The 24,536-nt window shown below is 49.2% G+C and overlaps 1 protein-coding gene across 1 annotated transcript in view; it reads right to left on the bottom strand.

The window, feature by feature from the left end:
- SNED1 (sushi, nidogen and EGF like domains 1) overlaps positions 1–24,536 on the bottom strand; it is a gene marked incomplete at its 5' end in the record, with an annotated part of 82,655 nt that overhangs the window by 40,999 nt on the left and 17,120 nt on the right. The window contains 7 exons of the mRNA XM_007943330.1: positions 744–857; positions 958–1,071; positions 2,859–2,972; positions 3,263–3,388; positions 4,869–5,031; positions 5,873–6,013; positions 8,354–8,641. Of these exons, the coding sequence (XP_007941521.1) occupies positions 744–857; positions 958–1,071; positions 2,859–2,972; positions 3,263–3,388; positions 4,869–5,031; positions 5,873–6,013; positions 8,354–8,641 (1,060 nt within the window). The remainder of the gene's footprint in view (positions 1–743; positions 858–957; positions 1,072–2,858; positions 2,973–3,262; positions 3,389–4,868; positions 5,032–5,872; positions 6,014–8,353; positions 8,642–24,536) is intronic.

Genomic DNA, 24,536 nt, shown 5'->3' on the forward strand with positions numbered 1-24,536 from the left:
CAGGGCCCCTAAATTTGCCCCTGGTTTTTCCTTGAGGAACTTTATAGTTTTAGGTTTCACATTTAAGTCTTTGATCCATCTGGAGTTCATTTTTGTGTATGGTGTGAGGTACAGATCTTGTTTCATTTTTTGCAAATGGATATCCAGTTTTGCCAACACCATTTAAAATGCAGTTTCTTTATAGAAACTTTTGAAGTCACTTATCTGTTTTCTGATATGACTTTAGTTAAAAACAATAGTATTTAATTAAGAGTCTGGAATCCACAAGATTGGCCAAGGTGAGTTCACATACCTGGCCAAGGTGAACTGTAACACATCAACACAGCCCTTTCTCTTGCATGGCAAGAGGTCTGAAGGAGGAAGGAAGGGTGTTCAAAGCCCAGAGTCACTGGAGCTGGGAGAAGGGTGTGGCGCTTCAGCAGTCTATTTCTGCCTTCCACAGATGGGAGACCAGGGCACAGATGGGAGACCAGGGCCAGAGAGGGGATGGACTTGCTCAGCATCACATGGCCTGTCAGCAGCAGAGCCAAGACTGAGGTGTTGCCTTGGATTCCCATTTTCCTGCAGACGGGGGCTCTGAGGACAGGAAGGACTGGACAGTACGGGAAGGGTAAAGACCTCCCTGCTCCCTGCCTCCAGTGAAACATGTGGACCAAGCTGGGAAAGGGGTGAGTGGCTGTGACAGTGTCCACAGTTCCAACCCACTGTCACCTCAGGAGGACTCTAGGCACAGAGCCAGTTACCTGTCTCACAGAGAGGACCCTCAAAGAGCTCAGCACACAGGCAGGTATAATTCCCCACCAGGTCAATACACGAGCCTCCATTCAGGCATGGGCCAGAGCTGCAGTCATCCACATCTGGGGGACAGCAGGGACATGAGACATCCACCCCATGACAGGGGCCTCTCCCAGCATGCCTCACTTCCCTCCCCACCTCCCGCCAAGGATGGCCTCTTACCAACTTCGCAGGCTGCCCCTGTATATCCGGCTGGGCACACACACACCGCAGCCTGACCCTCTACCTGGCACTGGCCACCGTTCTGACATGCTGTGGCATCACAGGGGCTTTGAGCTACAAGGGGAGAGTTGTGAAGAATACAACATTAAAGAACGGTGGGACAACTTTAGGAGGGGCAACATACGCATATAGAGACAGTGGGCGCTCAGGGGCAGAAGTCTAGCCCTCCATCAGGAAGTCCCAGGTTCAATCCCAGTCAGTACACCTCGTGCACAGCCACCACCGTCTGTCAGCAGAGGCTGTGCACGCTGTTGGGATGATGAACAGATTCCCGTGGGGCCTCCAGTCTAAGACTAGGCAGAAAGGCCTGGGATCTATGTCCAAAAATCAGCCAGTGAGACCATGTCCAATGTGCACCAATCATGGGGTGGTGTGGGGCCAGGCTGTGAGACCACCAATCATGGGGTGGCGCAGGGCCAGGCTGTGTTTTGTTCTGTTGCGCAAGGGGTCATCATGAGTTGGGGGTGACTCAAGGGCGGGTAACCAACATGTCCTTTAGAAGGCGACAGAAGCACACAGTGTCCGTGCACACAGTGGACGACTGTTCGGTGGTGAGGGAAGTCACTGAACACAGTGTCTGTGCACATAGTGGATGACTGTTCAGTGGTGAGAAGTGCACTTGACACAGTGTCCGTGCACACAGTGGATGACTGTCTGGTGTTGAGGAAGTCACTGAACACAGTGTCCGTGCACACAGCGGACGACTGTTCGGTGGTGAGGGAAGTGCACTGTCAAGCCACCAAAAGTTACAGAGAGACCTTAACTGCATGTTGTTGGGTGAGAGAAGCCTGTTTGAAAAGCAACCTCTGTATGCCTCTGATGTTCGACATTCTGGAAGAGGAGAAACTGTTGTTGTCAGGCACCGTCGAGTCAGCTCCGAGTCACGGTGGCCCCGTGTGCAACAGAACAGAGCTCTGCCCGGTCTGCACCCTACTTGCTGCCATGCTTGAGCTTGTCGTCAGAGCCACTGTACCCAACTATAGAGGCAGAAAAGACTGGTGGTGGCCGGGGCGGGGGAGGGCGGAAGCGCCAGGATGGGAGGGTGAGCACGGGAGAGTTTTGGGGCAGTGACGCGCTTCTGATACAGGAAGGGTGGACATGTGACATGGTGCATTTGTCAAAACCCACAGGACCGAGTGACCCCTCGTGTAAACACTGGACGTGTGTTAGTGACAACGTGTCCATGTTGGCTCATGACAAATGCACCATGGAATGCAAGGTGTTCCAAGGGGAGCTACACGGAGGGCAGTAGCTGGGGGTCTGTGCTTTCTGCACAGTGTTCTGAAACCGCTCTAAGAAATAGAGGCTGTTAATTTAAAAAGCAAGCAAGCAGCCCACAAACAAAAGCCAAGGAAGGCCCCTTTGCTGGCTGGAAATTCTCTCCTCCCAAGTCAGTCTCCCCTAGACTCATGTGGAGAAGTCACTTAGTGACAGCCTGTCACACTTCCCTCCAACAGAAACTATGTATGCAAACTAGAATTCAGCTGTCAGAACATCGTTCTGTGGCCATGAGTCTCTAGCTATTAAAACAGGTTCTCTGCCATGCCTGGCGGCCGGCCTGGCCTGACCTAACCAAGTCCAGAACTCAGGGAGCAGCCTGTTCCAAGGCCTCATCCCAGGTCAGGATGCCCAAGATGTCTGCTGTGGTCACACTCTTGTCCACTGGGACAGGGCCATCCGCCCAGCCCAGCCTCTCTGGGCTGCTGACATCTCGTGCGGCCCCTTCTGTGACCCGCACAGCTGTCCGATGCTTCCTGGTGGGGTCAGACCCTGTCCATTAGTGGGTCCTTCCTGGCTGCCCTGCACTAGTGGGGACCACAGGGCCCAGGTATTCTGCTCACCTGTCTCACAGGTAAGGCCCCCGAAGCCAGCCGGGCACTGGCAACTGAAGTTGTTCACCCCATTCGTGCAGGTCCCGCCGTTCTGACACGGATGGGACGCGCACTCGTCCACGTCTGCAAAACAGGACAACCGAGCCTCAGGGGAGGGAGGCCAGTCCAGAGGAGGGAGGCTCGTCACAGCTGGGAGGGATCAGAGGCAGCAAGCCTGGCCCTGGGGCCTCCTGGGGTCCCAGCATCACGCCTGCAGTCAGTCAGACAAAGCACTCACCTGCCACCCCACACACCACCCTCAGCCAGTATCTGACCAACAGCCTCCTGCAGTCCCCACACCACAGACCAAGACCGGGACCGGGGGGGTCCCAAGCCAGCGCAGCCAGGCCCTCAGCCACGGCCTGTGCACTCACCCAGCTGGCAGTGCCGCCCTGTGAAGCCCGACAGGCAGGAACAGGTGTAGGAGGGGTCGCCCGGGACACAGTCGTCAATGCATCTGCCGCCGTTGAGGCAGGGCCGCAGGGTCAGACACACAGAGGCTATGGACACAGGCCTGGTGTCAGCGCTGCTAGGTCCCCTCATCCCGCACAGGTCCCCAGAATGACCGCCGGGGACGACCTCGGTGAGCCGGCGCAGGGCGGATGCGGCCACGTCGGCACCTCAGGGCAGCCAGGCAGCCCGCCAGCGGGGCCAGACTTGCGCCTGGACATCCTGAGGCATTGAGCTGGGATTCTGGCCCCAGGACGCAAAGGTCCCGCCACCACGTCAACATACAGCCCTTCCTATTCCTTTAATCCTTCAACTCCACACAGATCCTAGAGGATGGGAGGGTGGTGACCCAGGGTCAGGAATGCAACGCAAGAAGGGGAGCTGCTCTGGGGGTGGGTCCCCGAGATGCGCAGTGCGAGGGGCTCTGGCCGGGCGTGGCGTGGTCTCTGCTCTAGCACAGACGGTTCCAGAAACTCGTGCAAGGCCAAGCCCCAGGCTCCCCATCCGTGTGTCCAGACAGAAGCTCAAGCCCAGCCGCCTCCTCAGGAGGACCCCCAGGGGCCCCGAGGCCACCGTGACCCCAGCCCCGACAGGCAGCCTATCCCCGAAAGATGTGAGCCTCTCAAACCAGCGGCTGGTAAACCCCTAGGACGGCCCTAGGCGGGACCCCCTGTGGCTGGAGCTCCCGTGGGGGGAGGGGCACATCCTCACCCCGATGGTGGGTAGCCTGTGACCACCCTGCTCCTGGCCCTGGCTTGGGGTGCACGAGCGGAAGCCTGTCCATCCTGCGGGGAAATGCACTCTCTCATCTGGCTTTGTCTCCGCCACCGCGTGGGTTCAGTCTGGGGACCGGGGTTCTGCAGGAGGCCTTGGTCCCCATCAGGCCAGGCCCCGGCACGCACCTCATTGTAACCCGGGCTATGCGGGGGGAGTGTCCAGTTCTTGGCTGAAAGACCATTGGACAGCCCCGCTCCCTTTCACTAGCACTGTTTCAGAGAGGTTCAGCGACCTGCCCAAGGTCGCACAGCAGGGAAGGGTGGGCCGGAGCCGGCCCAGGGGTACCTTCTTCCCCGTCTGCCGTGTGCTGAGCCGGAGGGGGTCTCCCCACTGTAGGCGCGACACTCGGGGTGGTCCAACAGTGAACAGACCACAGAAACTGCCTCTGTCCCGCGGATTGGTGCCCACGATAAATGCTGAGACCCCCCAGGGCACCAAGGACAGGCCACGGCTGGCTCCTCCCCTGAGACCCCGCCTGACCCGAGCAGAGGGCTGCAAAGCCCCCGAGCTGGGACTGTCCCCGGTTCACGCGCCTCGCCGCAGCTCGCAGGACCTGGGACCAGAGGGCAGCGGAAGCCTCCCTTGGGTCGTTCCGGGGTCCCCCTCCCTGCAGGCCGCCGGGCCGGCCCTCCCCCCCTCACTGTATCCTCGCCTCGCCCCTGCATCCCACCCCTCCCCGCGCCCAGCTCCCTTCATGCCTCCTCTTCCGCCCGCGCCCCGGGAGGCCCGCGCCTGAGCCGCTGGTCCTCTTACTTGTATGGCCGCAGCCCCCCACGCGCACCTGGGCATCATCGATTCTGAACGCCCAGCGCCCGGGCACGCCCACGTTGGTGGTGGTCTCCACCTCGGCCACGTCCGCTGTGCGCGAGCCGGGGATGCTGAAGTACCGCAGCCCGTCACCCGCATTGAAGCCGGCCTGCGGGGGAGACAGCGAGGCAGGGCCGGTTGGGTCTGAGACCCACCTCCCGGGGTGGCCTCGCACAGCCTTGCAGGGGGAGGGGCTCTGCCAGCGTCAGCGTCCCCGCCCCCCCAGGTGGCCTGCCTGGGTCAGTGCCTCCCAGCCAGGTCCTTAGGCCCACACCCAGTTCTTCCAGCACAGGTCCATGTGGCCCCCCACCCCCATGCTCACCTCACCTGGGGACAAGTGCCACCTCAGGAAGCAGTGACTCTGCCCAGAAGGGCCCCTGGCATCAAAGAGGCCCCTTAAGGCCTCTGGCCTCAAGGACAAAGATGGCTGTGGCATCAGGTAGGGCTGGGCCCCACTTAAGGAGTCAGGGCTTCGAAGCCTGAGGCAGCCTGGACCAGGTTGCTTCCTGCAGGCCTCTGCTGCCAGGCACCCCACCTTCCCTGCCTTCGGGCCACATGCTTCCTGGGCGCTCTGTCTGCCTGTGATCTCCTCCGGGGACTATGGGCAAGAGCAGGAGGGACTCCCCCCACCATTGTGGGCTCAAAGAGGCAGGAGGGACCTCAAGCATGTGGTATTTGCTGGGTGGTGGCCAGAAGGGACACTCTGGGCCAGGTAAGGCTTGTGCTGTGACCACCACCCCTGTTTCCCGGGACTTCCTGCACCCTGGGCAGGCTGTGCATATGTCTGCCCCTGGAGAATGAGGAACCAAGGAGTACCCATCCTGATGCAGGATCAGGGCAGCAGGGCCAGGATGTACCCTGGGCAGTGCATCCTCACTGTGTGCGGAAGGCTGGGCCTGCCTGGGTTAAGGGCCCCCTTATTCCCTCCTCACACCACATCCATGACCTACCTGGGCCGCAATGCCCCCTAGGCCAGTGGCATTGCCCCCGCTGCTGGCGTGCGTGCCGGTGGTCCAGGTGATGGACTCGTAGTTGAAGATGGTGAAGGAGGCCTTGCCATCAGTGATGAGGACGACCTGGAACGTGTTGACCTGCCAAGCATGGGGCTGATGACACTCTGCTCCCTTCCCCCATCCCTGGCACACTGTGCCACCACCATGGACCCTCACAGTGGTCACCCCAGGGCAGCCTTGTCCTTGGCCATCTTCCCATGTTGCTACCAGACACTCTCCCTCCACCACTGCTCCTGGGACAGTGGGTGAAGTGTGCCGAGGGCGTCTGGGAGCGTGTGGCCATGGGAGAAGACACAGCCCCTGCTCTCAAGGGGGGAGGGTGTGGAAAGGGTGAGTACTCCTCTGCCAAAGCCACTTGGATGAAACAAACAAACTAAAAGGAAGATAAGAAACAAGGAAAAGCAATTTTTAATAGGTTTTATGTTTTCATGGAATTCTCAAATTCCATGAAATACTCCATGAAAATATTAACCCACCCGGCCATAGGGGCATTGCTTACTGCTGTGATGTTAGATGGTTTAACTTGCAAGGGTATGCATCAGGGCTGTATCCTTTCACCATACTCATTCAGTCTGTATGCTGAGAACATAACTGAGAGGCTTGACTACATGAAGAGGAACACAGCATCAGGACTGGAGGCAGACTCATTAACAACCTGTGATACGCAGGCAGCACAACCCTGCTGGCTGACAGTGGAGACACCGTGGAGCAATTAGTGATGATGCATGTGAGCAGTCGATGGTCTGTTCCACAGTCAGCTCCTGGCCTTGTTTTCACTGAAGATACTGAGCTTCTCCATCACCTCTTTCCACAGATGTAGTTGGTCTGATTCCTGTCTCCATCTAGTGAAGTCCATGTGTATAGACGCCATTTATATGGTTGAAAAAGGTATTTGCAATGAATAAGTTATTGGTCTTGCAAAATTCTCTGGTGTCGTTTCTGTCACCAAGGCCATATTTTCCAACAACTGATACTTCAGTATCAGTTCCCTACTTTCACATTCTAATCACTAGTAATAATACATCTTGATTGCATGTTTGGTCAATTTCAGACTGCAGATGCTGGTAAAAATCTTAAGTTTCTTCCTCTTTAGCTTTGGTGGTTGGTGCGTAAATTTGAATAATAGTAGTATTAACTGGTCTTCCTTGTAGGCCTATGGGTATTATCCTATCACTGACAGCATTGTACTTCAGGACAGATCTTGAAACATTCTTCATGATGATGAATGTCACGCCATTCCTCTTCAATTTGTCATTCTTGGCATAGTAGATCATATGGCTGTCTCATTCAGAATGGCCAATATCAGTCCATTTCAGCTCACTGATGCCTAAGATATCGATCTTTATGTGTTCCATTTCATTTTTGACAATTTCCAACTTTCCTAGATTCATACTTCATACATTCTACGTTCTGATTATTAATGGATGTTTGCAGCTGTTTCTTCTCATTTTGAGTCATGCCACATCAGCAAATGGAGGTCCACCCACATCCTTAAGGTTGGCTCTATGCTGAGGAGGCAGCTCTTCCCCAGTTGTATTTCGAGTGCCTTCCAACCTGAGGAGCTTACCATCCAGCACTATATCAGACAGTGTTTCAGGGCTATTCATAGAGTTTTTCAGTAATATATCAGACAGAGTTTCACTGCTATTCATAAAGTTTTCACTGGCCTTTTTTTTTTGGAAGTAGATGGCCTCTTTCTTCTTCCCAGGAATGAAGTATAAAACCCTCACTTCCCAGTTCACCCCTTTTGAGTACTGAGCTATTTGGTATGGATTGAACTGTGCCCCTGAAAGTTATGTTGAGGTTCTAAGCCCCACTGTGAGCATGACCTTGTTTAGAAATTGAGGTTTTCTGTGTTTTGTGAATGAGGCCATAGACTACGTGGGCTCTAAACCTAATCCTTTCTGAGGGTGTCTTATAAAAGGAGAGCAGACATGGAAGGACACACACAGGGAAAGAGGCCACAGAACAGCCAAGGAATGCTATGGATACAGACCAGGAGGGACCCTCCGCAAAACCAATGCCCTGATCTGGACTCTAGACTCCAGAACTGGGAGTGAGAACTTCCTGTTCTTTAAAGCCACCACTAGGTGTATCCGTGTCAGGGTAGAAGCAGACAGTAGGACACCATTCCAAGAGGAAACCCTCCCACACGTATCTCCCTGCATCCCCCCAGCCTGTGAGCTTCCTACTGAGGTATTTGGTGGTTCCAGAGAGCCTAGGAGGCTCAGAAGCTCAGTCCTCCTCAGCCCTGGCTCTTGTCACCTTGGGTGAGTACTTGAAGTTCAGTTCTCTCCTCTCATATGTGGGCCAATGATTCTGCCCAATCACCTCAGCAAGGCTTGGGGTCCTGGTGTGGGGTGACCACAGAGCCCAGATGGCCTCCCTCCCTCCCCAGGACAAATGCCTCAGACTCACGGGGGAAGAGGTGCTGCCTCCAAAGAAGGTCACCCTATACCAGGTGGCGACGAAAGTCCAGGTGGCAGAGAAGTCTGGGAGTTCGGGGAAGTAGCGCCTGACATCCTCCGCAGCTCTGTGTAGTGTGGCTGGGTCGGTGGCCTCCCGGTAGTACACGTCACCTGCACGCCGGTTGTCCACATCTGCCCAGAAGGCCGCCACCACACAGCGGTCCTTGGCAATGGGGAAGGCCACTGGGGTGAACTGGGAGACCTCCTTCAGGAAGGAGATGATCCCGTTGTTGTTCACCTGTTGGGCGGAAAGCCAGAGGTGGTGGTCAGCGGTGGCTGTGGCCAGGTGTGTGTGGGGTGTTGGTGGGCACCCTATGTGGTGAGTCAGTCTTGGACAGGGCATCCCCAGGATGCTCTGACAGTCCCCTGTCCATGACACGAGGCCACTCAGCCCTGCTCTGTCCTCTCCCAGACAGGCTGTGTGCCCAGGGCACAGGGTTATGACCTATTTTCTGTACTCCAATACCCTGCGGAGCGCCTAGTGTAGGGATGGAGGGGCCGACACAGCTGGAGAAGACCGGAAGTCCTGGGCGCCAGGTTGAGGGGTTTGCTCTCAGGTCTCAGGCAGTGGGGAGGCCCCGAAGCCTTGTGAGCAGACAGAAGCAGCAGCCTTGGAGACAGGCACACCTGGTTCAAATCCTGACTGCACCTCACTGTCCATGCAACCAACCATTAGGTAAGTTACCTTTGCTTGACCTCTCTGTGCTCTGGTTTTCTCACTTGTAAAACGGGGCAGATACAAGCTTTGACCTCACAGGGCAGTGGGCAGGTCCAAATGAGCTACGGTCACAGTGCCAGCTCTATATGCTTCTTACTAGCTTCCGGGGTAGAATATGGTCAGAACTGTGCTTTCAGAAAAGACCCTGTGGACTTCCCTGCCAGGTGAGGGGAGGCTGTGTGATCCAGAGCAAGAAACAAGACATAAATACATCTCCCTTCTTAAAAGCGCCAAAGCGTGAGCCAGCAAGTGGTATGGCAACAACCCCGGATCTAGGACAGGAAGAGACAGTGGAGGTAAAGCAATCACTCAAGACTGCTTCTGTTAGTGCACGTGCAGATTTAGAAACAGCAGCTGCAAAACAGACCTGCGATTTAGTAGTCCTTTGGAGGGAGACAGAGAGAAATGCCCAAACTAGCAGTAAGCTCAAAGTAGAGTCTGATAACCCCCCACACGAAGCTGGGACTTGAAGGGCTTCCCCTCACAGTTAGAGTGAGGCAGGAGTAAACAGCCCTGTGCAGACTTGTAACTCAGCTTCACTTCATCTGAGCAATTGGGGAGCTTCAAGTCTGCAGTCTGGATTAAGGTGGTTCCAGACTGGTAGCATCCCTAGGTTCCAAGCAGAAGCCAAAAATAAGCCCTCTCTGGATAAAGACAGAATCATCTTAGATCTCAAATTATTTCTACAAATAATTTTCAAACAGAAAATTCAGGACACAGGCAAAGATAATCAGGTACACAGGCAGCGAGACATCATGAACAGGAATCAGCAGAAATAAGAAACATCACATTGGAATTATCTGACACAGACTGTAAAATAACTAAGTTACTATGTTCAGTGAAATAACAGGCGAGCTTCAAAATTTCATCAGCAATGGAAATTGTTTTTAAAAATACAACCAAATGCTGGAAAAGCAGAAAATCGATGATGAGAAGACAATCTTAAAAGGAGAAAACAGATGCCTTCAAGGACATGACAGACTGACAGCTGACTTCTCATGACAATTACGGAAGGTGGGAAGCAGCGGCGCGTCTTCAGTGTGCTGAATGAAAACAACTGCTAACAGAGCTCCATACCCAGATAACGCAGCTTTTACTACTGAAGGCAAAACTAAAGATAATTCAGACAAGAAACAGCAGACTCATCCTAAAAACCACTCTAAAGAATCACCTTCAAGAAGAAAGAGGCAAAGGTAGAGATGGCAGAAGGAAAGAAGAGCAAGGAGCGGGAGAATAAGGCTGAGCGGACACTGGCCGTATAAAGCACAGGGTAAAGAACGCCTCGTGGAATTGAAAACCCATAGCATGAAAATGCAGGGCAGCAGCAGTGCGGGCAAGCGTTGCTCAATGCCTGTTCTGGCAGTGTTCGACTGCGTGCACATGTGTCTGCACACACGTCCATCTGCTTATACTTCTGGGGTCCCACAAAGTTTGCTTTTTGTTGTTGTTAAAGGGAAAGAAGCTCCCCTTTTGCTTATTATTTCCTCCTAATTGTTTTAAAGATCCCCAATCCCAGACAGTGGACCACAGGTGGGACACAGGGAGAGGAGGCAGAGGACATGGCTCTGGGTGTGGGCTGTTGGCTTTGTTCTGCAGGCAGGCAGGCAGGCAGGCAGGAGTGTTGGGGGTGGTGGCAGGAGATGTGGGGCCCCGGGCTGCTCCTGATGCTCAGGTGGGTGGAACGGCGGGTGGGGCTGGGGATGCTCCGCTCCCTCCCCACGCACTTCTCTCTCTCCACTCCCACTGCTACCATCTCAGCCACAGCTGATGCTAGGACCCAATCCTCTGGGCTCTGCCAGCAGCTCCAGTAGCAGCAGCAGTGATGAGGGTAACTGGAAGTGGGTGTCCACAAAGCTTTAAGGTGGTGTACAGCAACTGGGAGGGAGAAAAGCATGACAAAATGTTCCAAGGTCATTGCACCCTCCAGGTGTGTACATTAGTGACCATATCCGTGGTCATTAATAAGTTAACAGTGCAGAGGAATCAGGGAGCACACAGGGGCTGTCTGCAAGATGGGGCAATGAAAATACACAAAGATGCCAAGAAAGAAGAGATAAGAAATATAGACAATGTGGCACAAATGGCACCAAAGATGGTGGACTGAAACAACTACATCAGTAACGCATTGCACGTAATGGGGTAAAACGTTCCAGTTAAAAGATACACCGTCCAAATACTAACATATATTAGGGCCCTTAGCATAGTGGCTAAGACACTTGCCTGCTAACCAGACGGCTGGCGGTTCAAACCCACCAGCCACTCCTCGGAAGGAAGGTTGGGCAATCCTACTTCCGTAGTGATACTGCCTCGGAAACCCAAGGAGGGGTCGCTATGAGTCGGGGCCGACTCGACGGCACATAACAACAACAACAACAACAAGTTTGCCCAGTTTTTCTTTGATGAACTTTATAGTTTTACCTTTTACATTTAAGTCTTGGATCCATCTGGAGTTAGTTTTTGTGTATAGTGTGAGGTATGAACTTGTTTCATTTTTATGCAAATGGGTATCCAGTTTTGCCAGGACCATTTGTTAAAGAGACTACTTCTTCCCCATTTAATGGATTACGGCCCTTTGCCAAAGATCAACTGACCATAGGTCGATGGATCTATTTCTGGGTTTGATTTCCATATTTCCTTTTCAGAGACCTCTTTGCTGGTGTATAGGAATCCAATTGCTTTTTGTATGTAGATCTTGTATCCTGGAACTGTATTAAATCCTTCAATAAGTTCCAGTAAATTTTTGCTGAGTTTCTTGGGTTTTCTATGTATGGGATCATAATCATGTGTAAATAGGGATACTTTTACTTCTTCCTTCCCAATTTGGATGTTTTTTATTTCCCTTTCTTGCCTTATTGCCCTGGCTAGGATTTCCAATATCATGTTGAATACAAGTGATGACAGAGGGCATCCTTCTCTGGTTCCCATTTGTAAGTGGAATGCTTTCAGCCTCTCTTCATTGAGTATAATGTTGGCTGTTGGTTTTGCATATATGTCCTTTATTATGGTGAGGAATGTCCCTTCTATTCCTCTTTTGCAGGGAGTTTTTATCAGGAAAAGGTGTTGGATTTTATCAAATGTCTTTTCTGCATCAATTGATATGATCATGTGGTTCTTTTCCTTTGTTTTATTTATGTGATGGATGATGTTGATTGTTTTTCTAATGTTGAACCATCCTTGCATACCTGATGTGAACCCCACTTGGTCATGATGTGTTATTTTTTTTTTGATATGTGGTTGGAATCTATTGGCTAGGATTTTGTTGAAGATTTTTGCCTCTAAATTCATGAGGGATATTGGTCTGTAGTTTTCTGCTTTAGTGTTGTCTTTGCCTGGTTTTGGTATCAGGGTTATGCTTGCTTCATAAAATGAACACGGGAGGATTCCATCCTTTTCTGTGTCCTGGGATAGTTTGAGTAGGATTGGCATCAGCTCTTCCCTGAATGTTTGGTAGAATTCTCCAGTGAAACCTTCTGGGCTGGGAAGTTTTGTTGTTGGTAGTTTATTTTATAGACTTGTTTAATTTCTTCTTTTATTATGGGTCTGTTCAAATTTTTCACCCCAGTCTGTGTTAGTTTAGGTAAGTAATGTGTTTCTAGAAATCTGTCAATTTCTTCTAGTTTTAAAATTTGTTGTATCCTGACATTATTCTTTTTATTTTGGTTGGTTCTGTTGTGACTTTGCCCATTTCATTTCTTATTCATGTTATTTTGGTTCTCTAATGCTGCTCTAACAGATAATACCATAAGTGGATGACTTTCACAAATAGGGATTTATTCTCATACAGTTTGGGAGGCTAGAAGTCTGAGTTCAAAGTGTCATCTCTAGGGGCTGGGTGAAAGCCCTCGACCTTGGGCTTCAGCTCTGCCTCTTGCTCCCAGCCCACTGAAGCTGGAGGCATCTCCTAACTCAGGCAGCTGCTGGCTGCTGAGGTTGACAAGTAAAATGGCACAGTCCTAAGATTATCAAATAACATGGCAGGCCACTAGTTCAAGTCCAGAAATAGTCTCAAGATTGGCAGACAACATGGCAGGGCACTGAGATCAAGACTCAGCTAAATGCAGGATCCAGACGAGCCAAAAACCTCAGAGACCTTTCTCAAAGTGTCTTCTTCTATACTGGAAGCAGACCACATCCCTAAGGCAGCTACTCAGCTGTTCACAGTAGATTCCACCACGGAGTTGATGACCACCAGTCTCATCGTGGGGAATACTACCTCCAGCTGCCCAGTCCCTCAACCAGGCCCAGCCAAGTTGACACACAACTTAACCACCACAGGTGGTATTTTTTTGCATCTTCCCTTTTTCCTTTGTTAAATTGGCCAGTGGTTTGTTGATTTTATTAATCTTTTCAAAGAACCAATTTCTAGTCTTGTTGATTTTTTCTGTTGTCTTTCTATTTTCTGTTTCATTTATTTATTTCTGCTCAATTTTTTTTTTTTTTTTTTTAAATTCTGGTGACTGTAGGCTTTTCTTGCTGTTCTTTTTCTAATTGTTGGAGATGGTGGGTTAAGGTATTGATATTGGCTCTTTCTTCTTTTTTTGATGTGTGCATTTATTGCTATAAATTGCCCTCTTTAAATACTAACCAAAGGAAGCCTGGTATAATTATCTTACTATGAAAGAAAATAGACAATCAAACAAAAAGTATTGCTAGAACTTAAAACAGTCCCTTCATAATGGAAAGGATGCTATGGCCACTTTGTATTTGTATATCTGGTGGCGTAGTGCCTAAAGCATTTGACTGCTAACCAGAAGGCTGGCTGTTCAAACCCACCAGCCACTCCTTGGAAGGAAGACTGGGCAATCTACTTCCATAGTGATACTTCCTTGGAACCCAAGGAGGTGTTGCTATGAGTTGGATCCGACTCTATGGCAGTGAGGTTTTTTTTTTTTTTTTTTTTTATCCTAATAACAAGGTCTCAACACACACAAGTGGAAACCTGACAAGAGCAAACTCATTGATGATGCACAGTCATGGTGGGACGTTTGAACATACTTTGTCTGGTAAAAGATAGAATAGGCAGACAAACTAATCTGTCAGAATATAGAGGATTTGAACAATGCAACTAATAAATGAACATTTAAAAGATAACTATATACTGGACTATAAAGTAAGTGCCAGAGTTTCAAATGATTGCAAACTATACAGAGTTTGCTCCTTGGACACAGTGTAATTGTATTAGAAATAATAATAATAAAGGCAGAGACAAGTACAGCACACTCCACCAATGACCGCTCAATACATTCCTCTCCAGTGTGTACAGAACACTCTCAGGACAGACTCTGTGTTAGACCACAAAGTAAGTCTGAATAAGTTCAAAAAGACTGAGATCAGACAGACCATCCAAAAGGAATGAAGTTAGAATCAGTAACAGAAGGAAAATTAACAAATACATGGGAATTAAACAACACACTCTTAAACAATAAATGTCAAAGAAGTCACAGGGAAATAAGAAAACACTTTTAAATGAATGAAACAAAAGCAGAATATACCAAATTTATGAGACACAGCAAAAGCAGTACTCAGAGGAAAATTTGTAGCTATAAATGCTTACATTATACAAGAAGAAAGATCTCAAATCCATAACCAAAATTTCCACCTTCAGAAACTAGAAAAAGAAGAGCCAACTAAATTCAAAGCAGGCAGAAAGAAGGAAATAAAGATCAGAGCAGAGATAAACAAAATGGAGAAAAAGGACAGAATCAACCAGACTCACAGCTGGTTATTTGAAAAGATCAACAAAAGTGGCAAATGTTTAGCCAGATGACCAAGGAAAAGAGAGAAGACTCACATTACTGAAGTCAGGAACAAAATGAGGACATTCCTATCACCTCACAGAAACATACAGGATTTTAGGAGAATGGTGTGGACAATCGTGTGCCAACAATAAACACCTTAGGTGACAGGGAAGGCACCCTGCCGGTTCAACAATGAACGGCTGGGGGCTTCCTGGAAGGTTGCTTGGTTCCGGCCCAACCAGCTGCTCCACAGGAGAGGGACCCAGTGACTGGCCCTGAAAAGCCTGCTGTTGTTTAGGGCCATCAAGACAGCTGTGACTCACAGTGGCCCCGTGGACAACAGAACAGAATACTGCCCAGTGCTGTGCCAGCCAGCCAGTCGTTGCTATGTTAGGGTCCACCGTTGCAGCCCTGGATCAATCCATTCCATTGAGGGCCTTCTTTTTTGCTGACCCTCTACCAAGCATGGTATGCTTCTCCAGGGACTGGTCCCTTCTGATAACATGTCCAATGTAGTGAAATGAAGTCCCAATATTCTTCACTAGCACCATGATCCGAAGCCATCGATTCTTTTTTGGTCTTTCTTATTCCTTATTCCTCAGCCAGCTTTCACGTGCATGTGGGGTGAAGGAAAACACCATAGCCAGGCCAAGCATACCTTAGTCCTCAAAGTGACTTTTTTTTGGTAACATTTTAAAGAGAGATTTTTGCAGCAGATTTGCCCCTAATGTCATGTGTCATTTGATTTCCTGACTGCTGCTTCCATGGGCATCGAGTTTGTATCCAAGAAAAATGAAATCCTTGACAACTTCAGTCTTTTTCTATTTAGCATGTTGCTTATTGGTTCAGTTGGGAGGATTTTTATTTTCTTTATGCTGAGGTGTAATCCATATGCTATAGTCTTTGATCTTCATCAGTTAGTGGTCCAACAAGCAAGGTGTGTCATCTGCATATTGCAGGTTATTAACGAGTCTTCCTCCAATCATGATGTTGCGTTCTTCTTCAAATAGTCCAGCTTCTGAGATCATTTGCTCATCAGACAGACTGTATAAGCATGGTGAAAGGATACAACACCGACACACAGCTTTCCTGATTTCAAACCATGCAGTGTCCCCTCGCTCTGTTCGAATGACAGCCTCTGGTCTGTGTACAGGTTCCTCGTGAGCACAAGTAAGTGTTCTGGAATTCCCATTCTTCTCAATGTCATCCATAATTTGTTAAGATCCACACAGTCAAAGGCCTTTGCATAGTCAATAAAACACAGGTAAACATCTTTCTGGTGTTCTCTGTTTTCAGCCAAGATCCATCCGACACCGGCAATGATACCCCTCTTCCCATGTCCTCTTCTGAATCCAGCTTGTATTTCTGGTAGTTCCCTGTCGATGTACCCACACTCAACATCATTAGTCATTAGGGAAATGCAGATCAAGCCCACAATGAGCTAGCACTTCCCGTTACGATGGCTGCAACAACAACAACAGGAGCTCTGGTGGTGTAGTGGATAAGGCATTTGCCTGCTAACCAGAAGGTCAGTGGTTGAAACTCACCAGCCACTCTGTGGAAGGAAGACGAGGTGAACTACTTTGGTCAAGATTTACAGCCTTGAAAACCCAATGGGGGTCACTATGAGATGGGATTGACTTGATGGCAGTGAGTTTGGTTTTGGTTTTTAATTTATTTTTTAAAAAAAGGGGGTGGAAGGGAATGACAGCTGTGGGCAAGGATTTGGAGAGATTGAAACTTCACACATGTAGCCCCTGTGGAAAACAGTTGGGCAACTCAAAAAGTTAATCATAAAATTACTATACAAAAACAAAACTAAAAAGACCCCTCAAAAAACTCAAACCCACTGCCATTGGATCAATTCCCACTCATAGCCACCCTCATTGGGTTCCCAAGGCTAGAAATCTTTATGAAAGTAGATTGCCCAATCTTCCTTCCGAGGAGTGGCTGGTGGGTTTGAATTGCCAGCCTTCTGGTTAGCAGTCAGGTGCCTTAGGCACTGCACTACCAGAGCTCCTTATAATTACTATATGATCCACCAATTCTACTCTCATTTACCAAAAAATAATTGAAAACAGCTGTTCAAAGAAAAATCTGTACATGAATGTTCATAGCAGCACTACTCACATTAGTTAAAGGTGACAACAACCTAAATGTGTCATCAGCTGATGAATGGATAAACAAGATGCAGTGTAGCCTGTAATGGAATTTCTTCAGCCATAGAAGAAATGAAGCACTAATACAGGCTGCAACATGGAGGGAGCCTGAAATTATACCAAAAGATGCCAGACACTGGAGGCAACGTGGTGTAAGACTCAATGAATGTGAAGTGTCTCACTCACTCACTCACTGCCATTAAGTCCCTTCTAACCCTCGATGGCACATAACAACAACAACAACAACCCATAGCTACCCCCTGGGTCTCTGAGGCTGTCGATCTTTACAGAAGTAGACTGCCCCACCTTCCCTTCGCGGAGGGGCTAGTGGGTTTCAACTGCTGATCTTCTGGTTAGCAGCCAAATGTCTTATCCACTATGCCACACGGAACCAGAGGGCCGATAAGAGATTGCCAGGGGTGGGGGAGGGGGAGTGGGTGTGACTGCTTCAGGGACACGGGCTTCCTTTTGGGGTGGTGAAAACGTTGAACTAGATAATGGTGATGGTAGCATTGTGAATGTGCTAGGAGTCACTAATTGTATACTCTAAATTGTCAAAATGGTAAATTTTACGTGATGTGAATTTCATCTCCTTAAAAACTTGACACCAGCAAGCCTGGAACTGAACTCACCCTTGTGGCTCAACTTTCAGGGACACAATAGACAGGCCTGTGAGGTGGACAGTAACACAGGGAGATGCATACTTCTTAGAACAACCAACTAAAAAAAAAAAAAACCAAACTCACTGCCGTCGAGTCGGACCCGACTCATAGTGACCCCTCCTAGGGTTTCCGAGGCGGTATCTCTACGGAATTAGATTGGCCAACCTTCCTTCCAGGGAGTGGCTGGTGGGTTTGAACCGCCAGCCTTCTGGTTAGCAGTCAAATGCCTTAGGCACTAGGCCACCAGAGCTCCAACTAGAGGAGACCAAAAGGGCAGCGTGTGCCCAGGGATGAAGCTTGAAGGCCGGAAGGGAGAGGAAAGGACAGATGGAAACAGGAAACCAAGCAAGGGACTGGGAGGAGAGCTGCTCCACGGTGGGGACTGCCGCCAAGGTCACAAAACAACGCAGGCCTGAGCTGTAGAACGGAAAACCAACGAGTTCTGTAAATTTTCACGGAAATCGACATAAAACAATGGATAGCTTCTACATACAGTAAGACATACAATCTTGGACAGAGAGACAACCAACATATCAAGTCACAAGGGTGTGGTTACAGTGGAAGGTCAAGGACATGACAGCTTTCCTGCATGTTTGGCCAATAAACCGGAACCACAGACAGACCCATAATGGTCAGTGGGCCCCCAAACAGAAGAAAGGGCAAAAGTGATTGAAATAAGAAACAAACATTGACAAAAGAACCCACAAAACCAAAAGTGGTCTACGGAACAACAGGTCAATCAGCCCAGGAACAGTTGGTCATGTAAAACCCAAGACACAGCGGCCCCTATCTGGCTCTAGAGGGCGTCGCTGCAGACCCGACGCCCCTGTGACTTGAAGCAGCAGCGCCGGTAGCGCCTACACACCTCAATGCTCTGCACGTTGCACGCAGCCTGCAGAGTTTTCTAGAAATATGCAAGTAACACAGACTGGGCTTGAGGAGATGCAAAGTAGAATCATGTCGGTAGCTTTCTGGAAGCGCAAAGACGGCTGTGCTGGTGGGGCAGGGGCAGGGGCAGGGGAGGATTCCCCAGGACCCCAGGGGTGGGGAGCCAGGCTCCTCCGATTTTAAAGTTGAGCTGCAGCAGGAACAAGCCCTGACTAGTGCTGGGCTTCGCTCACCCGCTCCAGTGGGGGAGGGGCAGCGAGCCCCTGAGGATCCTCCCCAAGGAGTGGGCCCGTGGCTACTGAATCTGGGGTCCCCTAGCCTGAGGTGGAGGCGCCTGCCGTGAGCGTTTGGGGAACCGGGAGCATTCAAGGTCACCTGAACCCCAGGCAAACGCGAGCCTGGCTCCCTGGCCCTGAGCCCGGGCCTCCTGCCTCCCATGACCCTCGGGGAGAGGGAGACCCAGGCAGGCATTCCCGCTGGACGCGCGCGCCGCGCAGTCCCTGGCCGAGGGGGCGGGGCGGCCGCGGCGCGGAGTGGGGGGCAGCGGGGTGCCGCTGTCAGCATCCCCACGCGCGGGAGGACGCGCGTGTCCGGGGCTGCCCTGTGCAATGGGTCCTGCGCGCTCCTGAGCGGCTCCGCGCCCCCAGTGCACGGGGAGACGGGCACGTTTGCGGTGCGCACAGAAGCCAGCGCGGCGGCCACCGGCTCACCGGAGGGAGTGACTGTCCCGCCGACTCAGACTCCGCACGGGACACGCGCACGACCCCCGCCCGCTTCCCTCCGCTGCCGGAGCCGCGAGGCCCCTTCCTGGTGCCGCAGCGCCCCCTGCCGGTGCAGGCCCACCGCAGCACCCTAAGGGGCGGCCAGGGCCTGGGGACCTCAGCTGGCGCCGCACCGGGTGGGTCTGCTCGCACTTACTGGCGGACAGACCTAGGTGGGTCACACTGAAGTGGTGGCTTCGTATGACACAGTGGCAGCTGCCCCCTGGGGGTCTCATCTCCCACCCCAGCGCCTGAAGCCAAGCCGCAGCCTCCGGCCCTGGGCTCGCAGAGGTTCCCGGAGTTGGCGCCTACGGTGTGCACCGGGCAGCAATCCCAGGACAGCTCTGGAGGCAGACTGCAGAAGGGCATGCTTCCAGCACAGAGAAGCCGCCACCCCTGCTGGAGAGAGCGCCCGGACCGGACACGTCCTTCTCGCTGACTTTCGCGTTGTTGCAATAGGCCTCGTCCAGGGGCCGGCAACCTTTCCCGGAAAGGGCCAGCCAGTAAATAAATATTTCAGTCGTGTGGCCACAAAGTCTCCGTTGTGCGTCCGTCTTTGTTCTTTTTGTTTATACAACCCTTTGAAAACATAAGCCATTTTTCCCATTGTCTTGGGCCCAGGAGTTTCGTGTCTTCTGCCAACATCCACCAGTCACAATCCAATGGCAGAACCTGACCATTTTGTGGCAATAATCTGGAACTATGAGATAAAACGAAAAATTGTCTAGAAAAACGCAACTTGCCCAAACCACTGTAAGCAGAAATAGAAAATGAACTTTTATACGTTCATTAAAGAAATTGAATTTTTCCATCAAGAAAACTCGAGGTTCACTACCAGTGAGTTCTACTCACCACTCAGAAAATAATTCCAGCTGCATCCAGTCTTCTGGGTAGGAGAGTGTCACGTGGGAGGTCAGCATTCCCTTCATACCAGAATTCAACGAGAACAGTCCGTACACGTCCAGTTACAGCCCGCCCTCCCTCATGTCATGTGGCCCCAGTCTTCAGCAAACGGTGAGCAAGCTGAGTGGAGCCACAGTAAGCAGGGAAAGGGGTCCTCGTCACCAAGTCGGGTTTGTTAGGAACACACCTGGGCTTTGCATGAGGCAGCCAGTTCCTTGGATGTCTCAACTCAACTAAGTCAAACGACCAACTCATTGACTGTAGCAGATTAAAAGGAAAAATAATGCAGTCATCTGGCAGGTGTAAGGGATGCATTCAGTGAAATTCAATATCCCTGCCGGCCAAAAACTCTCACAAGATTGAGAACATCTTCATCTGATGAAGTGTGTCTTCAGAACCAACATGAGAAAACATTCCATTTAACAGTGAAACGTGGAGCACTTTCTGTTGGAAATCAGGGATAAGAGAAGGCCTAATGGGCACGGCCACCAGCCACTCCTCGGAAGAAAGACTAGGCAATATGCTTCCGTAGAGACACTGCCTCAGAAACCCAAGGAGGGGTCGCTATGAGTTGGACTTGAGTCGATGGCAGCGAGTTTGGTTTGGTTTTTCTAATGGCACCATCGCTATGAGAAACTGTGTTGGTGGTCCTGCAAAGGGTGAAATGATTGGAACAGGAGAGACACACTGTGCTCAGTTGGACACGATATGAATGAGGGGTGGTGATGGTGGTGGGTGCCGCGGAGTCGGCTCTGACTCAGAGCGACCCTGTGTCCAATGGAAGGAAACACTGCCCGGTCCAGCGCCAGCCTCGCAATCCTTGCTAGACCTGAGCCCATCGTTGCAGCCACTGTGTCAATCCATCCCACTGAGGGCCTTCCCCTTTTTCACTGACATCCTTCTCCAGGGAATGGTCCCTTCTGACAACATGACCAAAGTAGGTGAGATGAAGTCTGGCCATTCTCGCTTCCAAGGAGCATTCCGGCTGCACTTCCTCCAGGACAGATCTGTTAGTTCTCTGGTACTTTCAGCATTCTTCATCAACACCACAACGCAAAAGCATCGACTCTTCTTCAGTCTTCCTTATTCATTGTCCAGCTTTCACATGCATATGAGGTGACTGAAAACATCATGGCTTGGGGTAGGTGCACTAAGTCTTCAAAGTGACATCTTTGCTCTTCAGCCCTTTAAAGAGGTCTTTTGTAGCAGATTTGCCCAGTGCAACGTCACTGATTTCTTGACTGCTGCTTCCATTGGTGTTGATGGTGGAACCAAGTAACACGAAATCTTCGACAACTTCAATCTTTTCGCCATATATCATGATGCTGCTTATTGGTCCAGTTGTGAGGATTTTCGCTTTCTTCATGCAGAGGTGTAATCCATACCGCAGACTGCAGTCTCTTACCTTCATCAGGAAGTGCTTCAGGTCATCTTTGCTTTCAGCAAGGTTATGTCGTCTGTATGTTGCAAGTTGTTAATAAATCTTCCTCCAGTCCTCATGCTGCATTCTTCATATAGTCCACCTTCTCGGATTATTTGCTCAGCACACAGATTGAATAAGTATTGTCAAAGGATACAACTCTGATTCACTCCCTTCCTGATTTTAAACCGTGCAGTATCCCCTTGTTCTGTTTGAACGACAGCGTCCTGGTCTACGTACAAGTTCCTCATGAACACAGTTCTGGAATTCCCATTCTTCTCAATATTATCTATAATTTGTCATGATCCACAGAGTCAAATGCTTTTGCATAGTCAATAAAACACAAGTAAACATCTTTTCAGTGTTCTCTGCTTGCAGCCAAGATCCATCTGACATCAGCAATGATATCCCTCGTTCCATGTCCTCTTCTAAATCCAGCTTGTGTTACTGGAAGTTGCCTGTCAATATACTGCTGCAACCATTTTTGAATTCATCAAGATTTTACTTGTGTGTGATATTAATGATATTGTTTAATAATTTCCACATTTTGTTGGATCACCTTTCTTTGGGATGCGTACAAATAAGGATCTCTTCAAGTCAGTTTGCCTGGTAGCTGTCTTCCAAATTTTGTGGCATAGCCAAGTGAGCTTTGTAGAATCCATTTGTTGAAACATCTCAATAGGTATTCCATCAATTCCTGGAGCCTTTTTTTTTTTGCCAATTTCTTCAGTGCAGCTTCAACTTCCTTCAGTACCATTGGTTCTTGATCACATGCCACCTCCTGAAATAGATGAACAATGCCCAATCCTTCTTGGTCCAGTGACTCAGTGACTCTTCTTTTGATGTTTCCTGCATCACTCAATATTTTGCCCATAGAATCTTTCAATATTGCAACTCGAGACTTAAATTTTTTCTTTAGTTCTTTCAGCTTGAGAAATTCCTAGTATGTTCTTCCCTTTTGGTTTTCTAACTCCAGGTCTTTGCACATTTCAGTATAATAACTGATTTTTGTCTCGAGCTGCTCTTTGAAATCTTCTGTTCAGCTCTTATCTTGTCATTTCATCCATTTGCTTTAGGTACTCTCCATTCAAAAGCAAGTTTCAGAGTGTCTCCTCATACCTGTTTAGACTTGTTCTTCCTTTCTTGTCTTTTTAATGACCTTTTGACCTTTTGCTTTCTTCATGTATGATGTTCTTGATGTCATTCCACAACTTGTCTGGTCTTTGGTCATTGGTGTTCAACGCATCAAATCTGTTTTTCATATGGTCTCTAAATTCAGGTGGGATATAGAAGAAAGAAGGAGCCATCCACTTTTCAAAGAATTGGCCAGTGAAAACCTTATGAATAGCAGTGAAACACTGTCTGATATATTACTGGAAAACATTATGAATAGCCATGAAACACTGTCTGATCTAGTGCCAGAAGATGAGCCCCTCAGGTCGGAAGGCAGTCAAACTATGACTAGGGAAGAGCTGCCTCCTCAAAATAGAGTTGACCTAAACAACATGCCAGCCACTGCAGTAGGGCAAACTGACATATATTGGCTCTTGTAGGCTTATTTGAATTTTATTCAGTTTGAACTTGAACTTGCATATGAGCAGTTGATGGTCTGTTCCTCAGTCAGCTCCAGGCCTTGTTTTAGCTGAAGATATTGAGCTTCTCCATCGCCTCTTGCCACAGAGGTAGTCAATCTGATTCCTGAGTACCCTATTTGGTGAAGTCCATGTGTATAGACACCATTTATGTTGTTGAAAAAAGCATTTGCAACGAATAAGTTGTTGGTCTTGCAAAATTCTCTCATGCAATCTCTGGCATCATTTCTATCACCAAGGTCATATTTTCCAACTACTGGTGATTCTCCTTTGTTTCCAACTTTTACATTCCAATCACCAGTAATAACACATCTTTACTGCATGTTTGATCCATTTCAGACTGCAGAAGTTGGTAAAAATCTTCAATTTCTTCATCTTTTGCTTTGGTGGTTGGTGCATAAATTTGAATAATAGTCATATTAACTGGCCTTTCTTATAGGTGTATGAATATTATCCTATACTGACAGCATTGTACTTCAGGAGAGATCTTGAAATGTTCTTTTTGACAATGAATGTGACACCATCCTCTTCAATTTGTCATCCCCAGCATAGTAGATCATATGGTTTTCTGATTCAAAATGGCCAAAACCAGTTCATTTCAGCTCACTGATGCCTAGCATATTGATCTCCATGCATTCCATCTCATGTTTGATAATTTCCAATTTTCCTACATTCATAATTCGTACATTCCATGTTCTGATTATTAATGGATGTTTGCAGCTGTGTCTTCCCATTTGAAGGTCCTGAAAGCTTTATTCCATCCATGTCGTTTAGGTCAACTCTATTTTGAGGAGGCAGCTCTTCCCTAGTCGTAGTTTGACTGCCTTCCGACCTGAGGGGCTCATCTTCTGGCACTAGATCAGACAGTGTTTCATGGCTATTCATAATGTTTTCCAGTAATATATCAGACAGTGTTTCACTGCTATTCATAAGGTTTTCACTGGCCAATTCTTTGAAAAGTGGATGGCTCCTTCTTTCTTCTATATCCCACCTGAATTTAGAGACCATATGAAAAACAGATTTGATGCGTTGAACACCAATGACCAAAGACCAGACAAGTTGTGGAATGACATCAAGAACATCATACATGAAGAAAGCAAAAGGTCAAAAGGTCATTAAAAAGACAAGAAAGGAAGAACAAGTCTAAACAGGTATGAGGAGACACTCTGAAACTTGCTTTTGAATGGAGAGTACCTAAAGCAAATGGATGAAATGACAAGATAAGAGCTGAACAGAAGATTTCAAAGAGCAGCTCAAGAAGACAAAGTAAAGTATTATAACGAATTGTGCAA

Source organism: Orycteropus afer, unplaced genomic scaffold (genome assembly GCF_000298275.1).
Source record: "Orycteropus afer afer isolate SDZICR_OR568_19922 unplaced genomic scaffold, OryAfe1.0 scaffold00006, whole genome shotgun sequence".
NCBI lineage: Eukaryota > Metazoa > Chordata > Mammalia > Tubulidentata > Orycteropodidae > Orycteropus > Orycteropus afer.